This window comes from Cucumis sativus, chromosome 3, assembly GCF_000004075.3.
Source record: "Cucumis sativus cultivar 9930 chromosome 3, Cucumber_9930_V3, whole genome shotgun sequence".
Classification (NCBI taxonomy): Eukaryota; Viridiplantae; Streptophyta; class Magnoliopsida; order Cucurbitales; family Cucurbitaceae; genus Cucumis; species Cucumis sativus.
In genome coordinates, this window is record NC_026657.2 from 33,889,546 (window position 1) to 33,912,576 (window position 23,031).

Here is a 23,031-nt window from a genome sequence, read left to right on the forward strand (position 1 = left end):
ATGGCCCAAGCATTTACTCCATGTAGCAACGTAAAGGATAAAAGAGAGAAATCACCAAAAGTAAAGCAAAACTCCTAATTACAAATCAAAGCAATGATCAATACAAAAAGACGATTTCACCATTAATACAAAATTGAAGAACAAACTAATCTTATCCCTAACCTAATCAATTAAGAATTAAACCAATATATCATAAAAGTTTCTCTAATCTAAAAGGCAAGGAGCTTTCCTTTTTCAAAAATAGAAGGGTTTTTTCAAAAAATAATAATAATAAATTTAAAGTGATCTTAAGAGGAAGACTATATCTATTAGTAGGCGAATTAATGAGAAGACAAAGTTGTATAAATAGACTTAGAGGTACAAGTTTGATCTATAATAGTTACTTCCATACAATTTAATACCCTACCATTTTTTTAATTAAGAATATGGGAACATCACCTCAGAACTCAAGTATGGAAAAAAAGAAAAGACAAAAGAGAGAAAAATTATTATTATACTTGATTAACGACCCTTGTTTGAAAATCATCAATCTTTATAAAATACATATCTCTTACAAATTCAAAGAGATTAATTTTGGAACAAAAATTAACCCAAAATATGCTCTAAACACTAGAAAAAAAAGAAAAAAAACGCAAATTTATTTATAATTTCATAGAAGATTATCCAACTTAAACTTTTCATCAACTGTAAAATCAGTAAAGTAATAATCTTTAGAATCTCCATGAAGCCATTCCTCAAGCAATTTCATCGGCAACAATTCTTCATTTTCATCCATCGATTCACTTTCCCCTTGAAAAACGCTCGTCTCCGGCGACCCATCTGAATTATTCGACGATTCAAAATATTCTAAACTCATCAACGTATCCATCGATTCCGATAATCCCGCCCCATTTACTTTTCCTCCACTGCCGTCGCCGGAATCCACCACCGCCGACGAGCTTGATCGGGAGGGATTGTTCGTCGGTGGGTTTTTGTTCCATTCTTTTAGCCATCGTGCGATGTTGTCCGCGCTGGAAGCATACGCCGGAATTTGAGGATGGGATGTTTTTGACTCTTCTATCGGCAGCAGCGTCGGCGGCGGTTTGGAGGTTTCCGGCGAGAGGGCGTCGGAGAGAGCTTGTTTGGCCATTTGAATGTCGGTTTGAAGGCGTCTCTCCCACTGGCCTCTGGTGGTGAAAAGAGTATCGGCGGCGGGGTCGGCGGTGAGATCGGCTGCCGGAGAAGGTTGGCGGTGGTGGTTGTTCAGCCTCTTCTTGAGATGAGTGTTCCAGTGGTTTTTAATGTCATTGTCTGTTCTTTGTGGAAGGTATGAAGCTATGGCCGCCCATCTGCCATTATTATCATCAATGCATCATAAATTCAGTCCTCAAAATAAAAAACTTTAATTTATTTTCATTTATTTTTTCATTTAATCTCTATTATGCATTCAAACACGAAATCTCATCTTCTGATATCTTTTTAAATCGCTGATGGATTCAAAATTTATCAACAGTACTCTGGAACAATTTTCAATTTATCCTCTACGAATGTTTTTAGTTTCTCCTCTAAATTTAGACCGATAATTGAAAAAAATTAAAGTGATTATTATATATTAGTAATTACCTATTGCCAAGAAGAGCTTGAAGGTGAACGATCATCTTCTCTTCATGGTGTGTGAAATTACCCCTTTTGATACCAGGTCTAAGATAATTCGTCCATCTCAATCTACAACTCTTGCTACATCGAAGCAACCCTAAAACCCAAAACAACAAGTTAATTAAGTGATAACCACATAAACATATTAAAAGGAAGAAATTAAAAAAGAAAGGTATTTTAAATTTAGTTAGTTAGTTCGTTACCAGTATTGGCAGGAACAGCCCTCCAATTGCCAGGGCCATGTTGTTGAATATAAGAAACCAAAACAATGTCTTCTTCAGGAGTCCAAGGTCCTTTCTTCACACCTTGTTTGTCACAGCAAGGAGGCCTACCCATATTTTTTTACCCTAAATTCTTCCCTTCTTGTTCTTCTTGTTGTTGTTGTTGTTCTTCTTCTTCTTCTTGTTCTTCTTCTTCTTTGTTTTGTTGTGTGTTGAGAAATAATATGAGGGATTATTGGGGGGGTATAAATACAAAAACTTTTAGACGCTGACTTATGAAGAAAAAAAAGAAAAGAAAAGAAAAAACAAAAAGAGTCAAAATGAAAGGCCGAGAGAGCATTAAAGTTGAAATAAAAAGTCAAGGGTTTTGGTGTTGGGTATGGCATAAAGTTTAAAGCTCAATGCCGTCTCTTAGCCTCCCCAAAACCGCGTAATATTCAATGTAATCTTATGCTACTTCTTTCTCTCTCTTTTTTATTTTCTTATTTTGTCACATTTATTTATTATTACACTTTAACTTTTAGTTTACATTATACACCTTTACGTATCTTGTTGGTATATAAATCAACATTCATTCATATCTACTATATTGTTGGTGTAATTGGGTGCTGCGTTGTTGAGTTTACTTTTTTACTAATCTTGGAAAAAGTTTACTTTATGTTTATAAAGTGAATTAGGGCTTTTCTGTTTCAGTATGGCCGTTGCTCGTTTGTGATTTGGCTTTCACAGATTAATCAAAATCAAATACAAATTCCTTTGATGTTAGAGTGGAAACATATTAACTTTTAAGTCCATGCCTCTTTTATCTCCTCCTTTCCGACAAGTTTTTCCATGTTAAAATTTGTTGTAGCGATCTTATACTTAATTATTGTTAAACATGATAGATAGTATATACGTTTTTGTTGTGTCTAGTAGAACTTAAAAATTAATATGCAAGGAAACCAAAATAGGATCGTTATTACAAGATTTACACACGAGACTTCATAAGGTAAATTTAATTTTATCCTACTTTAAATATTTTTTTAAAAAAAATTTACTTCCTACTTTGATTAGGGGCATTTTCTGATACAACGAAATGAACCAATATGATTATAAAATATTACGAAATTATAAAATTACACAAAAATTACAAAATTTAGATTTTATCAATATCTATATTTTATAAATATTTTTTAACAGAATTTTCGTTTACAATAATTTGTTTTTTTATTACTTAACTTTTTTTTGTTATTGTATTATTTATTTATTTATTTATTTGTAATGGCATATCCTGTGTGCCACATGACACCAAAGAGAAGGAGGATTTTTTTTAAGGAAAAAAGAAAACCAATATTCATAATTATTTGATATTTTAGACCTTTTTTATATATTTTTTCAATATAGTTTAGGTTAAAGGGATCCAAATAAAATTTTCTTTATTAATTATTTTATACGAAGATGATGCCTTTTTGTATGTTATTTCTGAATAATTTTTAAATGATGTTTTAAGTAATTAAGATGCATGGAGTGGAAGTAAAGAGAACAAGTGTTGTATATATTTTTCTAACTTGCTTCCATTGTACTATTTATATAAAATTAAATATGCGGGGTTTATTATGGAGGTAATTAAGAGGAAGAATTTTTCTAATTATAATTATTATTTGATTAGTAAAGAATAATATAGTTGTTGACTATTTCTAAAAGGAAAATGACTGTTTTAATGAGGCAATACATGGAATTGCCCCTTTCCAAAGGGGATTTGATGGAACTGTCTTTACTTCGATTTTTTTCTTCTTCTTTTTTTTTAGCTAATTACTCCATTTTGACAATTGCTTCATTTCCATATTAAACCTAATTAATTCCTCCTCATTTTCCACCGGAATCTAATTTGGTATAACTTATTTATGATTGCTTTAAAAAGTATTAGACTATTTTGAAAAGATCGATAGAGAGATTATTTTGAGAGTAACAACCACTTCTTAATTAGTTTGGTGTGCTCTACATAATTTCAATTTCAATTTGTGTTGGATTCATAATTTCAAGTGTTTTAAAATAATCAAAGGGTTGAACCACTTAAAATTAAATTTTGAAACTTTTCTTAATGCATCTTTAAACAATTTTTTCTATCAAGAGTTTAAATAAAAATAACCTCTTTGAAAAATCATTTTTATGTACTTAATTCAAATGGATTCTTGGATTACTAGCTAAAACAGATTATGCTTCCAAATATAATTATGTTATTTGAAGAAATGCTTGATTTATTTTATAATGTTATGATCGTTATATTTATATATATATATTTGCTCATTACCATGTTTGTAGACATCATTTGATAATTGTTTTGGAACTAAGCTCATAAACATACTACTTTTGTTATAAAAAAAATAAAAATCACTTCTACTCAGCATAAATAACAAAGAAAATAAAAGAAGGCAGCTTATTTTTCTTTTTTTAAGGGTATTTTCAGAACTCAAATCAAGCTAACTGATATAACTTATAAGGATTGATTTTACTCCATTAAACCTTTTTTAGTTTGGTTTGTTTATATAATATGGGATGCACTTGAAACTCTCAAAAAGTTGAACTTAAATAGCCTCCATCTCCGTTTATATTTATCTTAATTTAAATATACCAATAAAAGAGAGTTGAAGTTTACATTATACGTATATATCATGTATTGATCATTTAAGAACTTCAACAAACACAACTTTTTATTTCCGAAGTCAACACAATATATCAAAATGTTTAAGATGGTAGAAATTTTACCTTAGGAGAGGAAAGAAAGCACCTCTATTACTAATAAATTTTAGGCCTTAGGGCATAACTAGTCTTTTCTTCATAAAAGTAAGAGTAATATTAATTTACCACTAGCCTTGCCAAAATAGAAAAAAATAAAGCTACCACATGGGACCATGAGATTGAGCCCACGAGATTAGGGTACAAAAGAAATGGTTTGCAGCTCATCTAGACCTAAATATTATTCTAAAATTAATTATTTCATTTATTAGTTAAAACTTACTTTATTTTTTTTCAAAATATAGTTAGTTTTGTTCGTCTTTTGACAAAAATTAGTACAAGGGAAAAATTTTACATTAAGAAAGTAATAACATGACGTGATGAACTCTAAGATGTGCGATAAAAATTGGCTTGTGACCATAATGGAAAGAAAATCGTAGTAAAATTTTGAAAATTTCAACCAAATTTGATAATATGATTTTAACAATTTTAATATAGAGTAGGTTTTATTTATTTCTTCTAGTTGTGGTTGAGATATGTATATTAATTAGGGGAAGAATATAATTTTGTATAACTATGTATACAATAATTCTCATATACTTTCGATTTATTTCTAGTTGATTACTGTAGTTGTTCTCCAATTTAAACGTTTATTTACTTGAGTCCCTTTTGGTTTTCATATATATCAAACTAAGTTCTAATAACTCAATTCATCTAGTTTTAGATTTTGAAATCATCAAACATAAAACTGGATCAGGCGCATTTCATCTTCTCAGGGACATAATTTCCTCAACTATTAATTTAATTAACATATTATCCTCCCCGTTGAACATTCACACCATTGTCTGATTGCCTCACTCCAAGGTATATTCACAAATGAAACGATAGTTTGTAAAATCAGCCACGAACACACTATATAACCTTAGCATGTAGCACAACAAAACACATTCCATCTCCTTCTCTCAGGTGCAGCAATTAGCATACCCACATGGTCAGCAATTAGATTAAATTAGTTAACATAAAATAACACATGTTTAATGAAAATTCAATACTAAAATTAGTTAAATTATGAAACTTAGATATCGATTTGAAACAAAATTCAAATTTCACTAATGAATAGTGTAACATTTTGAAAACTTTACAAAACCTAAAAGAATATAAAGCTAACTATTTGAAAGACGTTACAAGGAATTGTATATGTACACCAAAATCAGTTGATCTCATTCTCTTGTGTATGCCACTTTTCTTTTCATAAATTTCATCTGATAACATTATATTTTCTTAAAGAAAATATCATATGTCAAATCTCATCAACAAAAGCATATGATCATAAATTCATAATACAAAGGCATAAAGTCAAAATATCAAAATCTTATTAGTTGTCTTTGCACTAAAGAAAAGAAAACAAACAAACTTATTAGGCCCATTCCTATCACTCTCCTAATTCCCTATGCTACTTTTTGCTTCTCCCTCAACTATTTCAATATTTGCATTTAGGTGTGTGACCAGCCAATATTTAAATTATCACAAATATTAAACCCTAAAAATATTTTATAATTGCAAAATAAAATCTACTTTGTATCACTTTTAACTGTTATCTAGAATATATATAGTTGGTTTTGTTTTCACTTAAAAATAATTGCAGGAACACTTGAAAAGTTGTTTCTTTTCAAATATGTCCAATAAAGAAATAAAAACAACTTTAGAATGGTTATCCGGACTATATTGCTTTAGGATATACATTACTTTTAAAAAATAAAGGCAAATATATGGTCGAGAAAACGACTAATAAGTCTCATATTGCATGGCTAGAAAAGAATGAAAATAACAAAAGGGACTAAAAAAGATTTTCTTTTAATGGGTGACTTCTTTTGAGTGTAACTAGAAGTATAGTCATAAAGAACTTATACTCCAAATGGACAATATGATACTATTATGAAAATACTTTGATGTAATTTATTATCTCTAACAAGTAGTGTCAAACTTATGTCTCGAACTAATTAGTTGTGTCCTTGTGGAGCTAATATACTAAAAAAATGAAAACCTAACTTGGATAAGTGTAAGCTCTTGTCAAAATTGGAAAGGTGAGAGAATTGATTACTATTTTGATTTAAGGGGTTGAGGATATTTTATTCGACAATAGGATTATTGAGAGTCGGACCAAAATGGTACATCAACTAGAAAAGAGGAAGAACAAATATAGGTATGTAATTTAGGGGGTGTTTGATTCATTGACTTTATAAGTTAATAAAAAATAACTCAACTCCTTCGACTTAATTTAACAATGTATAATTCACCATATTTATCGAAAAATTTCATCTGTATAAGATTGTGTCGAATGTTTGATAGGTTAAGATTAAATTTAATCCGAAAACGGAAGAACAAAGAAATTGGGGTCATGGTTGTTCCAAAAGTCCATTGGATTGGGCCAGGGCTAGCTATTTGGATGTAGTGTTAGGGGTGTTCTGGAGTTGGAGGGCCATGTGCCCTTGTTCATCTTCCATGTGTAGAAAATAAATACTCTCACCTACCAATCTTGTGGGCCAAAATCTTTCTTTTAATTACAAAAGGCAGCATTTATTTCATCCCTTCAACTCTATGCTGTCATTCATTATCATTTCTTTTTTCTCACTCCAAAACATTTGTTCAAATCACATGTTCTATGTATTCTTATATCAATTTAGCTTCATAGTTATACTCTCTCTTTCTTCTCTCAAGGTTAAAAACATTTAAATATATGTCTTGTACTATCATCCCAATTTCCACCTTATCAATCAAAATTCATTATATATCAAATTAATTTATGATATTTTTTATCAACCTAAAGATATTCAACCATTTAACCTTCCAACTTTAGAATATTAAATCTTAACTAAAGACTCATACTTTTAGCTTGTGATCTTTCTAAATTGAAGTAAATGTACTTCAACCATTCGACAATACTTTAAATTAACTAAAATACTCCGCTTCAGTAGAAATTGGGACAAGATTTATATATGACCACACAGTTGAAAGAACATAACTCATTTATAACATAACACCATGTGCATTTTTCTTACAACAAAATATTTGATTGCAAAAACAAAATAACTAGATAGAGACAATAAGAAAACTTAAAGAAGACTGTGGGACCAAAAATTAAAAGTAAAGTTAAATATAGGGACAAAAAATTGTAAATAATTATTTCACGCGCTATTTTTAAAAATAACAAAATAAATTAAAATATTAATCAGCTATAACAAATTTTATTTTGAATTCTGTCTATAAATATTGCTAATATAAATATATTAATTTTTTGAATTCTGATGTTACTAATATAAATATATTAATTTTGTATGTATTTATAAATATTCGATTAAATTTGTTATTTTTTATAATTTTTTTATTTTATTGCATCGTACGTAAATAAAATTTTGGTTTTATATTTTGATAATTAGTTTTGGTAAATGTATGTTTGTCGTGAAAGATTTGACATCTTTAATGTAAGTTCCAAAATAAAATTTGGTGTCGCCCACGTGGAACCCTATACTCACAATTATATCTTCATTTACAATTTCGCTCTATTCTTTTAATTTTTTGTCCTTCAAATACCATTTTATTTGACAAAGATTAATTGGTATTTATAATTTATTTGAGGTCTTCAATTATTCTTTTCATCTCTTTTATTGAGGAATTCTTTTATATATATAGAGAGAGGCAAAAGAGTGAAAGTATTTGTAAAATATAGCAACTATTGATATTTTTTTTCTTTATAGATTTTGCTCTATTTTGTAAAGAGTATAGTATAGCTTATTTGTTACATATTAATAGAAGCTATTGTTTTACCTACCATGATAAATTTCCTTAAGTAATTTAGCATTTATAAATCTGACTATTTTATTTTTACTTTTTTATTTGCTTCCAATTTTAATGGTAATAAGAAAAATAATTCTCAAAAGTGAAATAAAAAACATAAAAAAAATCCATCCAAAGTCACTATAACAGGAGCGGAGTGCAGTTGAATTGCTGAAAATTTTCACATTGAAAAAATCAAAGAGATTCTCTTCATGTAAGAAAGATGAACTACTTCTCCGCTTATCAATTGATTTTGAAAAGAAAACTGATGCAATCAAATATATTTACACACATAGATGTAAACATTAAATGGGTTGTCTCAATTTCCTATAGTTGTAACAAGTCTGTTTTTGAGGGTTCTCAAAACTAAACTACAAACTAAAGGGAACCACCAACTGTTGGATTGAAATTGTATCACCATAGGTCCATATTTTTGGGCTTCTAAGGTCTATTAAAGGGCCTATGAAAGTTAGGCCCATTTCTTATATAGCCCAAAAAAAGGGAATTGGTTAGATGTAGTTATTATATTTATTTACATTTGAAACTTTAAAATAGTATTTTGCTTTTATATTGTGTTTTGGAAAGAATGAAATATTTTATAAACGGTATGATTTTAATCTATAGTGTTAGGTTAACATCCTAATTCATACCTTTGAAATCAATCCCATATGATTTGTAAAAATGGAAAATAAATTGAATTTTAGTGGCTCAATTCCAATTTCCACCATACCCTAAATAACTAATTGCTACTATCACTTTTATAAGTTGTACTAAGTTTGTGACGTCTTGTATTATCATTTCAGTTATTTATACTTTAAACTACTTGATTCAAATTAAATTTATAATGAATCCTATTAAGTTCTACTAACTAAAGTTAAATAATTAAATTGTAAATGAATAAACATCCATATATTCTCATTTAACTTTTCGCTTTAAGTAATAAAGATATGACAAATTAGTGTAATTAAAGATTTTTGTTAACTTAGTAGTTATAATTCAATTTTAATATTAGTTAACTCAGCTTATTATAAGTATCATTTTTAATAGTACTTATAATTAACATGCTTTTTTTATTAGTTAATTAATAGAATCAATATTTTATGAACCTTAATAAAATAAATATAAACATAATTTGCTCCATTTTAAATTAACACAACAATATTTTATTCCTAACATTATTATATACCCTTACATATTATATTCTCAAAGAGGACTAAGGACCTTCATATTGTTGTTGTTTTTATTTTTGTATATTTGCTCTATTAGATTAGTGCAAACTTATTGTTTAGACATCATCTTTATTTCGACAAATAAACTTATTTTTCTTGTTATTTATTACCATCAACAGATGATAATTATATTAATTAAAACTTAATCTCCTTATTGGACGTTAAACTTATTTGAGTTATTAATTAATTATGTGTTTAACAACTCTTTTGTAACTTTAAAATAAAAAATTAATAGTTCATATATATATATTTTTTACATAAAGATTAATTTAAATCTTCAAAAAAAAATATTATACTTTTCCAAATGCTGGATTATTTTGAAGCTAATTAATATTTTGATTTTTTAAAAAGTCTCGTTCATTCTTGAGACGAAGGTTTGTGGCCATGCATTGGGAGTTGTCGCCAATAACCATATATGCCATAGTCAGAATTTTTTGAACGGAAAATTTTGGAGTCTTGCATGTATTTAATTCTCTGTTCTTCTTACCTTATTTGGTTTGCATGGCGCATGTCTAATGATGTTTAACTCTTTTGGTGGGGATTTTTCCTCTTTTATTTTTGTCAAAAAAAAAATTGTACATTTTGAATATTAAAAGATGACGACCATAAAAGTTTAGAAATGGAGGAGAACAAAATAAGGAGAGTGCTTATTGTATGTTTGTCTAAAGGTATGTTTTTATTTCCAATTTTCTCAATTGAAACTATGAAAGCTATGTACACAAATTAAGAACTAAATGAAATTTATAAAATTAGTAAGAATCAAAATTGCCCATCTATGGTTGAGAAAATGATATACGAATGGAACACAAGAGCAAATTAAAACAATGTATACAATAATACTATTCAAACTAAAAATAATGCAAATAATATAATTTTTCAGGTATGTTAAATTTGTATAGGAAACCTCATGTAATAATTGTATGGTTTCATAATGAATGAAATTTGAAATTTAAAACCGAAGTTAATAGGTACATAACTAAACGAGTTTTTATGTTTGGATATACAAATGGCGTTTCACTTTCTTTTAAATATCCAACAATCTAATCTCTATCTTTTGTCCACTATATATATATATATATATATATATATATATATTATATATATATATGCAGTTCTCTTTTTCTTTGTTTTTGGACTCACCCTTATATCTTTCACAACTTTCTTATTATTTTTCATATATATATAATTTTGTGGTATCTACTCTCTACAAATGTCGTTTTTTGATTGTTATTTATTTCATATTAATTTGGAGGGAAATGGGTTTAGTTGGGGTTTTGACCACTTTGAAATGGTACATATTAGTTAAGGTTTCCGTGTTGAACCTTCACTTTCTTTTTCAATAACTACTCATGGGACACCAAATCATTTAAACATTATTATTTTGTTTTGTTCTCGTTTTCTTCTTTTTGTTCGCAATAGATCCTGCTGCCATAGTTTAGCTTTTCATAGTTCAAACCAAAATTTGAAGTGTTTGCAACAACTCAAAATGATTTTTGAAATAAATGAGATTATGAAATATGTTGATTTAAGAAAATCAATTTAGGTGAAAAATGATTTTTGAATGTTTAATGATTGATCTCAACCTCATTTGTATAATATATGAATTACAAAAATATATTGGTGAGTCCTCTAGGTCACTTCTACTATGGTTGCCACTAGCTTAATCATCGTCATAGGACGCCCAAATCCAACAACCACCTTATAGAAAACCTAATATATGGTAAAACTTTTAGCTACTGCATCTTTGGCAACAATCACCTTCTATGACTACCACCGTCAACAAAACTTCCTTGATCACTTTCAATAACTAACTATGAGGGATAACTCCAATGATCACTATCACTAACTCCCCTTGGCTAGAGGTGAGTATGATAGAACGAAAAACTGAGTCGATTAACTAAAATAGACCGAATCAAAGGTGGTCGATCGAAGATAAAGAGAGTTTTGATATGTGTTGATTTGGAAAAAATCCAATCGAAAATATGTTTTAAAATTTTCAAAGACCGATCGACTAACCAATGATTGGTTTGTACTCCTTCGTGATAGAAAAATCGACTCCAACCAACTGATTCTGCCCTCACCCTCAACCACCTCCTACATTCAACTTCAATTACCACAATCTTTTAGCAACCATCATCGATGACCAACTAATCTAGTGATCACCTTTAATAGCTACCACCACCATCCCTAACGATCATCTTAGTTCACCACCTCCAACAACTTGACCAATGAAAGCGTTTTAAATTATTATTCCATACTGTTAACTTAGTTTATAGTATTTGATGTTCATCATTTATCATAATTTGACATTTATAAATTTACTTTTAATATAGAAAAATTAATGTAAATATGACATAACTGTTGAATATATTTACAAATATAGCAAATTTCAATCTCTACCAATATGTCAACATATATACACGTCTATGATTGATATAATTTAAAATTTTATTATATTTTGTACTTCACTCATTTGAACATGTCCATTTAATACATAAGGAACTAAAAAAATTTGTATCTAAACAAACTTTTCTTGAAAAGGTCTAACCAATCAAATGAGTTTTTTTATGCCATTGTTATAAAAAAAATATATTAATGAAAATGAAGAACTTTTTTAAAAACAATATTTTACCAACACATATTTATATTAGGTATAATTTTGGGGAAAATGTGTTGTGTTAGTTACAAATAATGCAAATTGTTATTGTTTCTTATATAGTAGTTTGTGATTTTAAATATTCCTATTTTCTCAACCTCGCCTTAACTTAACAATTAAGATATATTTTATTTTGATGTTAATGTTCTAAATAATGCTGACCGGTAAAGAGTAATTTTTATAAAAAAAAAAAACAAATAAATATAGAGACTCGGTTGTTTTCTAATGAATAATTAAATTTAAATATTTATAACAAAAGATGGTTGATTGATTAAGATTCACGACCTTTACTTCTAAAAGAATCAAAATTTTGAATAATCTATACATGTATTAAATACCTAGCCATTTTTTAAAATAATAAAATAAATTAAAATATTTACTAGCAATAACAACTTTTTTTATTCTATCAATATAGAAATTGATAAATTTCTATCTATCAGTAGTTGTCAATAATATCATTGATAGCATAATATCAGTGTTTATAAAATATTTGTTATGGATCGAATCTGAAATTTTGTTATAGCTTATAAATATTTTGTTAAATTGTTATATTTTATAATTTTTCTATATTATATTATATCGTATTTAATTTAGAAAGTAATTTTGAAAAAATGGCTCATGCTCATATGTCACTTTTAAGTGAATAATCATAGATCCTGACAGCAAAAATATGGAGTGACCTTCGTTTGTAAACAAACCCATATTTCGACAACCCACGCATAAAATGTTAAGCCCACAACCTTTTAGGTGAAAATGAGTACTTACACGGAAAAATGGATAATTTTGAATTCAATAAACTAATATCTCAAGGTTATTTTTAGGCAAATTTAAACTTTACGTAGAAGCATAAATATCGATCAAATTCGAGTATATAACATAAATGATCTATAAAATAAGATTAAACACCTTATCATGAGAACACTGTAGATAGAGTTTAGTATAAACGACGTAATCCTTAATTGTTTAGATAAATAATTTACATACATTTAAATTGAAATGGTTTAAAATACACTATAAATTTAAATTATTTTGAATGAGGGTTAAATATTCCAAGTTCTTCGAGAAGGACTTATTTTTCTAAAATGAAAGTTTCAAACATGTCTAAAGTTTATTTAGAAAAAAAAAAAGATGAAAAATGATTTTATTAATTCTCAGCATAAAGTTGGATACATTGTTTGCATTTCCTTTGCCAAGAAAATAAAATTGGGAGGGAAAAATAAATAATAAGAATCAACGTCATGGAATAAAGGACACGTGTAGTTGATTTTGCGATGAGCCCACTTTTGTTGACATTATACTTACAATGGAATTGCAATTCTTCTATTCCCACTTTTTCTTTAATATCCTCTTCCCATTTATTATTTTTTAAATTTGTAGTTTAACATTCCTAACTTATACATTGTTTTCGATCTTTGCCTATGCTTTTTTTTTTTCCTTTCTAGTTTTTAGTATAATAAAATAATAAGATTCCAATAGATCTCTTACTTATATTATGCTTATTTTGACAAATATGTTAACAATTTACTCTATTTTTAGAATAATAGAATAATGGTTATTATTGTACACAAAGCAAATAAATATGAAAATGTGGTCCTTTTTAAAAAGTATAATCATCAAAACGAAAAATTTTAAAAATACAAAATTAGAACCAACAATAAAACTAAAAAGTATAAAATTCAAAATAACCAAATTTAGAAGTAGATGGGTTGTACCATATTTCAAATTTCACAAAATTAGATAGTTGAACATTTATTTCCAATAAACTCGAAAATTAATTTATAGACAGCATTTAATTAAACGTTTTGCTTCTCACCGTCTTTAAAGTTTAGACATTAATTTAAGGGGAATGCTTATTAAATCATTTTGAATATATATATATATATAATAAGAATAAAATATCTTTAATGTATATAATATTAATAATAAGAATAATGAGAATAAAATAAGTTGATGAAGATCTTCTTGGAAATCATAAAATTCCTCTGAGGCGGAAGCAAAGTAGTCAAAAGGTTGAGGCGTTGACGAATGTTTCATAGAAGGGAAGCATTCTCATTCTCATTTTACTCCATCAACCTTTTATATATTTATTTCCTCTCATTTTTTTTAGTTTTCAATCTTAATTTTTTCGATTACCATATTAAATTAAATGTCAATGGTTTCGTCTCTACTCCTTCAAATTACAATTATATATATGTGTGTATTTAATTTTACGTAATAGTTAATTTGATTTCATATAGTCTAATCTTTTTTAAAATTTGACATCTTAAATTGCAATATTTAGTTTTCTTTTTATACAAAAATTAAGCTCATACATTTGTATCTATTGTTTAGTTGGAAATGTTTTCAAAATGGAAGGAAAAAATTCAAAGGTGTTTTTGTATTTGAAAATTGGACAATGGTGCAAATATTTTTAAAAATAAAATTAGAAAAACTCACAGGTAAAAATGTAATTATGTAAAATTGAAATAACTTGAGAGTAACTTAGTTTGGTAACTTACTACCCCATATGCTATATTTTCGTTTCCAACCAAACTTCATCTGTCTTTATCATTTTCATTTTCACTCAATAAAATACTTCTTTTTTTCTTCTTCTTAACTCGTTGATTAATAATAATAATAATATCTATCTAATAAATGAAATTTATTAGTATTTATTTAACCTACAAACTACTATTATCTTTTTCACAACTAGTAATAAATCTCATTAATAAACAACTCTAAGAAATATCTCTTTTTTCTTTCTTCAAAGTAATATCAATATTATTAATATTAAAATTCTCTCAATTTTTAGTTCAAGTAGAGTGAAAAATTCAAACATAGTCGAATTAAAGTGACAAATAATACACCAATAACTATAAAACTAAAATCAAATAAATACAAAAATAGAAATATATTAATAGACTAGAGAACAATGTAGAATTGTATTCATGATAGGTATTATGTGTATTTTTCAATAATATTGGAGAATATTTTAATTTCACACCGTTTAAAATTCTAGAGTTTGTAAAATTTAAAATTTTAAAGTAATTATTATATCAACCCTTTCCATTATCAAAGTAAATCAATTTAGACTCTGTGTTAATTGTATTTTTTTAAGTTTTATTTTATTATATACCAACTCACATCAAAATAACAAAAATTCAAAGTATAAATTGATTTTTCTCAATTAAAGAAGAGTTGTCACTTGTGTCCCCCTCCTAAACTCAAAATGCTTAATTTTATAGGTTTTATGATTAAGCAATAAAAGAAAGTGTATCATATTGATATAAGCATGAACCTTTAATTATTTTACGTTTTTCTTAACTATAATTTTGTATCTCAAAATTCTTCTAATGTGAATGTATCTGGTTCATTGTTGTCTCCTTCCTAAACTCAACACACTTAACTTTTAGGGTTTTCTTTCAACATTTATTTAAGAAAAACTTTAATTTAAAAAAATATTTTTACACTAAAAATGCCTTTTTTTTTTATTGAGTAAATGGTTAATGATAGATTTGAATTCAACAATAATGGTTACCTTAAAAAGGGTAAGATAGAAACCAATGGAAGATTATTGAAGCTAAAAATGAGTTGAGTCAAAATAGTAGCATTTTTAGAATGTTAAATGAAGATGCTTTATTTGTTTCATATGAATTCTCAATAGGTACAATTCATTCCAATTCCTTTTTTAAGCAAATAAAAAATGTTCTACATCCCAAAATAGAAGAAGTTTAATTTCGAAGAAAATCTAGTTATTGACTTAGCCTCATTGGATTTTAAGTTTTCGTTAATCAAAAGACATAATACTGAATTGTTAATTTTTCTTTCTTAAAAGGCTTCCATTACAATCACATAAATTAATTTATAAATTTCAAATCCTTAGATTTTGTTTACTTACACGTTTTAAATCCCATTTATTAAGAAAAAAATGAAATGAATTTTTTCTCAAATTTTATGTCATTCATTAACCTTTTTACTTTTACTTCTTTTGTTTTCTTATGTTTAAATATATTTCTAATTTTGATCCCTTCTCATGAATTCATACCATCAATTTCAAAATGGTAAATTCTACATGTTTAAAACAAAAACCTTACTTAAAAATTACTTTTGATTTTTTAATCCTAAAATTGAATGCATCCATCCAAACCTATCTCACCTATCACAAATAAAAAAAATACAATTTTATCATATTTGTAAATATTTTAAATAAATTTACTAGATTGAAAAACATAGTATAAAACAAATATTAAATAATCTTCTTAAAAGCTTTGATTTTTCAATTTATTTTTCTTATTTTAATTCCTCTAAACAAATATTTAATATTTTCAAATATTAAACAATAAAGCTTTGAATCCCATGTATTATTACATTAAACTACTTTAGTCCCCTTGAAAATTTCCTAAAAAAAACAGTTAATTGCAATATTAAAAGCACTAATTTTGTTTAGATTCTTTTTGGGTTAATAAAAGTAAATCACTCACAAGGTTCAAGTTGAACCTGTATCAAATTAATCGGGTTTTAAAATACAATAGTAAAGTTAAGTTGTATATATTTTGAAAGGAGAAAATATTTTAAATAATAAAAAGTTTTAAAATATTTATAAACATAGATGTAATATAGAATTGAAAATAGAAGTAGACATATGTATTAATTTGTAGAAGCATTTTGATATATTTAAAAATAATGGTTTTAAAAAGAGTGAAATTGGATGTTTTAGTAGCAAAATTGGTTAAATGGTTAATATGATTGTGTAAAACAATACAGAAAGCTATTATTTTTCTAAAAGTATTATTATTAATGTTAATCAAGTTGATGACTAAGTAGATTTAAAATTAATTAGAATAAAGGAAAGAATGTTATGTTTGAAAGGATGATTTTGGGTGATTTGCGAGATCAAATTAAATAATTATTTGCTCACGGTTTTCAACAGATTCTTTCTCAGCATTTTCAGATCAAAGGAGTTATAGTAAGGGGCAAAAAGGTAATTGAACAAGTTTTGTTCCCGTACTGAAAAGAATAAACGTGAAGGGGTTTGAACTGAAATCCGATATGTGTGCACTTCTCACTATTCTATATGAACCCTAAACCGTACTTTATATTCTCTCAAAAGAAACCCCACTTTCTAAACATTCTCTCCTCAACTTAATAGATGTGGGAGAAACCAAAGGAAGGTAAAACACAGCCTTCAACCACTGATGAACAAAACCAAACCAAACCCATTTTCATCTTCGGGATTCATTCTTTCTTTCTAAATATCTATATCACATAACGATTTTCTCACTATCTCATTCCTCTAACTCCAAGCAACCCCTTCAAATTCATATTCTTTGTCTAAAGATTCCTTCAAATCCCCCCACACATAGTCGCTCAAATGTTCTTTTCCTCAAATCTCTCTTCTTTTTGTTTTAGGTCCGATTTCATCTTCCCCAGTTGATAAGTCCCCTTCTTCTTCCTCTCTACCACTTATTTTCAAAGTGCCAATCACAGCTTTTTTTTTTATCACCTTCTTTCATCAATTCATGGAGTTGATAATAATCTCTTGATGGGTTCTCTGTTTCTTTCCCTGTTTTTGGTTTTCAGTGGTTATGGTGTCTATTAATCATTTCTCTCTCTGGGTTTCTCTCTCTTCTCTGTTTTTTTCCCTTTTTAGCTTCCTCTTCAGGTGGGTTTGTGTGATTTTGTCTTGTCTTCTTGATTTTTTTCCCTGTTTGTGTTTTGTTTTATTTAGTTATGGGGTTTTTGAATTCTTGTAGGTCTTTTAATGAGGGGAAAATTGTGGAAAGTTCGGTAGTTGTTCATGGCGGTGATGATGATGTTTCACTGTCGCCGGAGGATGAGACTAAGGGCGGGGGTGTGATTGAGAGTTTAGAGAAGGAAAGGAATGAATTTTCTTTTAGTTTCAAGTTCCAAACGTACGAGGAATTTAGCAAATCGAATAAAGAAAATATTTGTTGCGAGAAACTGGATTGGAGTGGTGGTTCTTCATCATTGGGCAACAGATATGAGATTTTGCCGGAGAAAAGTACGAGCCACTTTGTGGAAGAAGCTGAAATTCCGAGCTATACGGTAGAAGTTTTGAATTCTTGTTTGAATCACGGGGTTTTAGGAAATGAGAGTGAAGTTTCTGGGAAAGTTTTGGAACATGAAATTGTTAGCCAGGAAATTACAGAGTGCTCCACTGTCGATGGAACAGAGGAAGTTTCCGGGAAATTTTTTAAATTTGAAGCTGTAGAGGAAGAAAAACCCTTTACAAAATTTGAAGATGAAGAAGAAGAAATTACGGAGAGATTTCGAAATGAGAAAGAAGAATCTTCCCCGAAAATTCAAAGTGAAGAAGAAGAGGAAGAAGAAGAAGACAATGACTTTCTAAAGGAAACAGATTTCGCCGGTTCCGATTCAGACGCCGATGTGGACATCGGAGGCCGGTTTCTCTCCGATACTGATTTTGATTTGGATTTCAAAACTGGCGGGTACGAACCAGACGACGAGATAAACGTAGAAGAATCGGAGAAGTCGGCGGAGGGAAATGGAAAAGGAGAAGAGGATTCAGAAGAGTTGAATGGATTGGAAACAGAGTGGGAACATCAAGAACTGATTGAACAATTAAAAATGGAGTTAAAGAAAGTGAGAGCAACAGGGCTAGCCACCATTTTTGAAGAATCAGAGTCACCGAAGATAATGGGAGAATTGAAACCATGGAAGATTGATGAGAAATTTCAACATGGTGATTTAATGGAAGAGCTTCATAAATTCTATAGATCTTATCGAGAACGTATGAGGAAATTGGATATCTTGAATTACCAGAAGATGTATGCAATGGGTTAGTTTCTTCCTAATTTTTTTTTTTTTTGAATTTGATTTTCTTATGTTTTAGTTTGATTAATGATGAATTTGGATGATAGATATGTTTTACCATAATTTGGTTGAATAAGTTAGTGGGAAATTATCAAATAAGAGAGGAAGAGGGGGTTGGTTTCACACTCAAAATATATATAATCTTTTCCTATTTTGGTTTGGAACTTTCTTTGGGAGGGAAAAGTTCCAAACTTTTTTTAGAGGGGTAGGAGTTCTTTTATGTTAATTTTATTTTGAGAAAATAAAAGATATCACTTTTTGATATTTTATTATAAATTATTTCAATAAGGTAAAACCCTAATCCTAACTTCAAACTTTGTTGGTGGAGATGACAATTTCTTAATTTAAGGGCTATTATTGCAAAACCTCCATTGTTTAGGGATAGATAGGATACATTTATTTCATAGTCTATAATTGCAACAACTTTTATAATTCAATCTAACTTTGGTCTAAATAATGCAACAAATCTTATTGTTTGGATTTTTTTTACATTTTTCAATTTCTAAATCAGCTCATTGAAATTTCAAAATTAGGATATGGTATATTTTTATAGTTGGAGGTACCTAAAATTTCTTCATTTTGTTTTATTAAAAAAGTTTGCTTTTGGTTTTCACCCTTGAAAGATTTATTATACTTTATAAATGAATTTAATGCTCAAATCAAGTTAATTTTAGAAAGAAATGTATTAAATGCTCATTGTTTGGTCATGTAATGCATAAACCAAATGACTTGTGACATACAAGACAAAATTGAGGAAGAAACAAAGATAACTTTCTTTTAGGCTTTTAAATGCTCACTTCATTTTGGGTTATGTGTGGTTAATGCATAGATATTCACTTTTGGGTTTCTTTCACTTATTGTTGTTTAATTATTTCATAATGTTTAGGTGAACAAGGTGCTTTTGTCTTTGATCAATTCTCCACTTTTTATTTATTTCTCTTTAAAATATAATTAATTTCCTAGGCTCTTACCTATGGTATGACTTTTTCACATAATCCCAGTGCTCTATAGAAAGAAATTGTTCTTTAAGAAAAAAACTACTTTTCATGTAAAAGTTTGAATGGTTGAAAGACTTTTGAGATGATGATACAAATTTTCTGTTACACGAGATCAATTAAATCTTAAAATACATGATATAAATAACAAATTCCTTCAAAAACTATTCTATAGAACGGTCTAGAAATATCTTTCTTTTAGGTGTACCTTTATCATTTGGCTTTTACTTTGATATTTCATACCATAATGTGTTTTTGTTGTTCTAATATCTGTTTTGAAATCATAGGAGTTTTGCAATCAAAGGACCCACTAAACTCATTTTCAAGCAATGACAAATCTTCGTCGTCGTCATCAATCATCTCTGCTTTCACACACAACCTAAGGCTATACAGACGAAATAAATGTCAAGTGGACCCGATGAAAGACTTCATAAGAGAAGTTCATTGTGATTTGGAGATGGTATATGTGGGGCAGTTGTGTCTTTCTTGGGAATTCATTCAATGGCAATATGAAAAGGCTTTAGATTTATGGGAATCTGAACCTCATGGACTTCACCATTACAATGAAGTTGCTGGTGAGTTCCAACAATTCCAAGTTCTCTTGCAAAGATTTTTGGAGAACGAACCTTTTGAAGGCCCCAGAGTCGAGAATTACGTCAAGCATCGATGTGTAGCTCGTAATCTTCTTCAAGTACCCGTCATAAGAGGTACGTAAGAGTCTGTGCTTTTACGGAAGTGTTCTCAAGTTAAAACTTGAATTCATATGATTTATTTGGTTATATATACAGAGGATAAAAGGAGGGATAGAAGGAAAGGAAGAAGAGGGAAATTAGAAGATGGATACGAAGCAATCACAAGTGATATGCTTGTAGAGATGTTGCAAGAGTCAATCAGAGTAATTTGGCAGTTCATTAGAGCAGATAAAGATTGTCATCACAGTACAAATGGAAGCCTAAAACGCCCAAAAAAGTTGCAAGTAGAACTCCAAGAACCAGCTGATGAGCAACTTCTTACTCACATCCAAATAGATCTACAAAAGGTTTGTTTGTTTTTTTTTTCAAATTGCTTTTATTTTATTAAAATTATATCATTTCACATACTCACATCCAAGAGTCAATATGAATTTTGTTTTTGAAAACCAAGTAAACACAGACCTACAAGTTTGAGGTATGAATTCAATAAAAGTATTACACTAATCATTTTTACTTCTATAATGCACAATAAATATATCTAAAAGTAAACATAATAATAAAAAAAAGTGATATTTAGTTTTAAAAACTTATTTTCACATAATTTCATACCATCTTAAATTTTAAATTTTAAAGAGTAAGAAACCAGAAACAATAACAAAATTTTTTGTTTTGTAGTAAAATAGAACCAACCAAAGAACAAAAAATAGTCAATCAAAGATTGATATATGTTTGTTTATTGAAAATGAGTACAAACAAGAAACAATGAGCATTCTATATCGAAGGAACATAAAAAAGTCGATGAAGAACCAGTTAATAAAAGCTGAATTTTGGTGGTTTGCAGAAAGAAAAAAGGCTAAAGGAAATTGTGAGAAGTGGACATTGCATATTGAAGAAATTGAAAAAGAACGAAGAAAATGAAGAGACAGAAGGTGCATTATGTTTCTTTTGTGAAGTTGATATGAAGTTGGTGGGCAGAGTTCTTAGAATGTCAAGATTAACAACTGACCAATTGATTTGGTGTAGCAACAAATTGAGTAGAATTAGTTTCTCTAATAGAAAAATACATGTAGAACCTTCTTTCTTTCTTTTTCCCTGTTGACCCTTTACTAATATTACTATTCATAATTCCTTTGTATATTTTATTTTGAGCCACTCAACAATTTTTTTGAGAAAACTCAGAGATTTACTCTATGTTCAACTTCACAGCTTATATGTATAGTGATAGTTTGAAATGATAAATGAGGAAACAAAGTTAATGCATTTGTGTGTATAATACCTGCTACTTTGTTCTTTTCATCATCTGTTTGGTTAATTAAGCTAATAATATATCAGAATTTGAAATCATTAGTTTAAGAACACAATGGAAACTTGCTTAAATTTAAGGAATCTTCCTTTAGCACACGTAAACATGGATATTAGTTCATTTGGAGTAGGTCGATCTTGATAATTTACATTAGAAGAATTTCTTCTTTTGAGAACGAGAAAAATTTAAGCTAGAGGAATATGATATATTTAAGATTTTTAAATGCTCTAACATTCATTAATACACATTAATTTTTCAATTATGACCATGAACAACATTTGGGTAAGTTAAGTTTGACGATATTGGACAAATCAACATACCAAAATAGGTTGTTCGACGAAAAGGTGACATGAACCACCTCTAATATATTCGATAAGAATATAACATGAAACAACTTAGACATAGCAATTAAAATAATAAGCATTTAGTTCTTGATAGGTAGTGGGTTGAAAAAACAAGTAAACTGTTACTATGGTTTGATGAACATCAGAACTTACAAGTCAAAGATAAGATTTCAATTTAGAAAAGAAAACGATTAATTTGGCCAACAAAATAGCTTTTAGAAAAACAATAACCTATGAAAAGATAACTAAATTTAGAACTCAACAAACTTGGCTATCACATAGAAAACTACAAAGATGGTAGCAACTTACCAAGAAAGTCTCCAGTGAAATTGTTGGTATCAAGGCTGAAGATACATTACGATTGGGCAGGCAGTGTATTGCCGACATGCTATGTATATAGGGAGGATGGAGGAAGATAGAGGTACAATTTCCATAGTCTCAAAAGTCATAACTATACTTCACGTGTTTTGGGACTGATAGTTTGAAGTATTAGTTCAAACAAAAAATAAATTCAGATACAATTCATTTTATAAAATTTTAATTTTTAAGCTTGTTCGGTTCCACTCTCATTAT

At 28.3% G+C, this 23,031-nt stretch overlaps 2 protein-coding genes across 3 annotated transcripts; one reads left to right on the forward strand and one right to left on the reverse strand.

Moving 5' to 3' along the window:
- Positions 1–477: 477 nt before the first annotated feature.
- Positions 478–2,091, reverse strand: LOC101204730 (myb-related protein 306). Its single transcript, XM_004147422.3, has 3 exons — positions 1,839–2,091; positions 1,603–1,732; positions 478–1,328 (listed from the first exon to the last, which is right to left on the reverse strand). Exons 1-3 carry the CDS (start codon positions 1,969–1,971, stop codon positions 650–652), a joined length of 942 nt encoding a protein of 313 aa, XP_004147470.1. The 5' UTR covers positions 1,972–2,091; the 3' UTR covers positions 478–649.
- Positions 2,092–17,321: 15,230 nt separating this feature from the next.
- On the forward strand, positions 17,322–22,081 carry LOC101211770. Of its 2 annotated transcripts, none has more exons than XM_031883192.1 (5): positions 17,322–17,931; positions 18,023–19,089; positions 20,407–20,826; positions 20,908–21,158; positions 21,487–21,646. In XM_031883192.1, the coding sequence occupies exons 1-5, from the start codon at positions 17,855–17,857 to the stop codon at positions 21,487–21,489; spliced, it is 1,818 nt and encodes a 605-aa protein (XP_031739052.1). In that variant the 5' UTR covers positions 17,322–17,854; the 3' UTR covers positions 21,490–21,646. The 2 variants fall into 2 exon arrangements, with proteins under 2 accessions (XP_031739052.1, XP_011652238.1); XM_011653936.2 differs by lacking the exon at positions 21,487–21,646 and adding an exon at positions 21,653–22,081 and having other exon boundaries at positions 17,323–17,931.
- The last annotated feature ends 950 nt before the right edge of the window (positions 22,082–23,031 follow it).

What these genes read in the sequence shown, in the direction of transcription:
- LOC101204730 (XM_004147422.3), bottom strand. Translation starts at nt 1,971, where the DNA reads ATGGGTAGGCCTCCTTGCTGTGACAAACAAGGTGTGAAGAAAGGACCT. An exon ending in GGCTGTTCCTGCCAATACTG is followed by an intron (nt 1,733 to 1,838) that starts GTAACGAACTAA and finishes TTTGGGTTTTAG; the next exon opens with GGTTGCTTCGATGTAGCAAG. An exon ending in CAAGCTCTTCTTGGCAATAG is followed by an intron (nt 1,329 to 1,602) that starts GTAATTACTAAT and finishes TAATAATGGCAG; the next exon opens with ATGGGCGGCCATAGCTTCAT.
- LOC101211770 (XM_011653936.2), top strand. Translation starts at nt 17,855, where the DNA reads ATGGTGTCTATTAATCATTTCTCTCTCTGGGTTTCTCTCTCTTCTCTG. An exon ending in CTTTTTAGCTTCCTCTTCAG is followed by an intron (nt 17,932 to 18,022) that starts GTGGGTTTGTGT and finishes GAATTCTTGTAG; the next exon opens with GTCTTTTAATGAGGGGAAAA. An exon ending in TCAAGTACCCGTCATAAGAG is followed by an intron (nt 20,827 to 20,907) that starts GTACGTAAGAGT and finishes TTATATATACAG; the next exon opens with AGGATAAAAGGAGGGATAGA.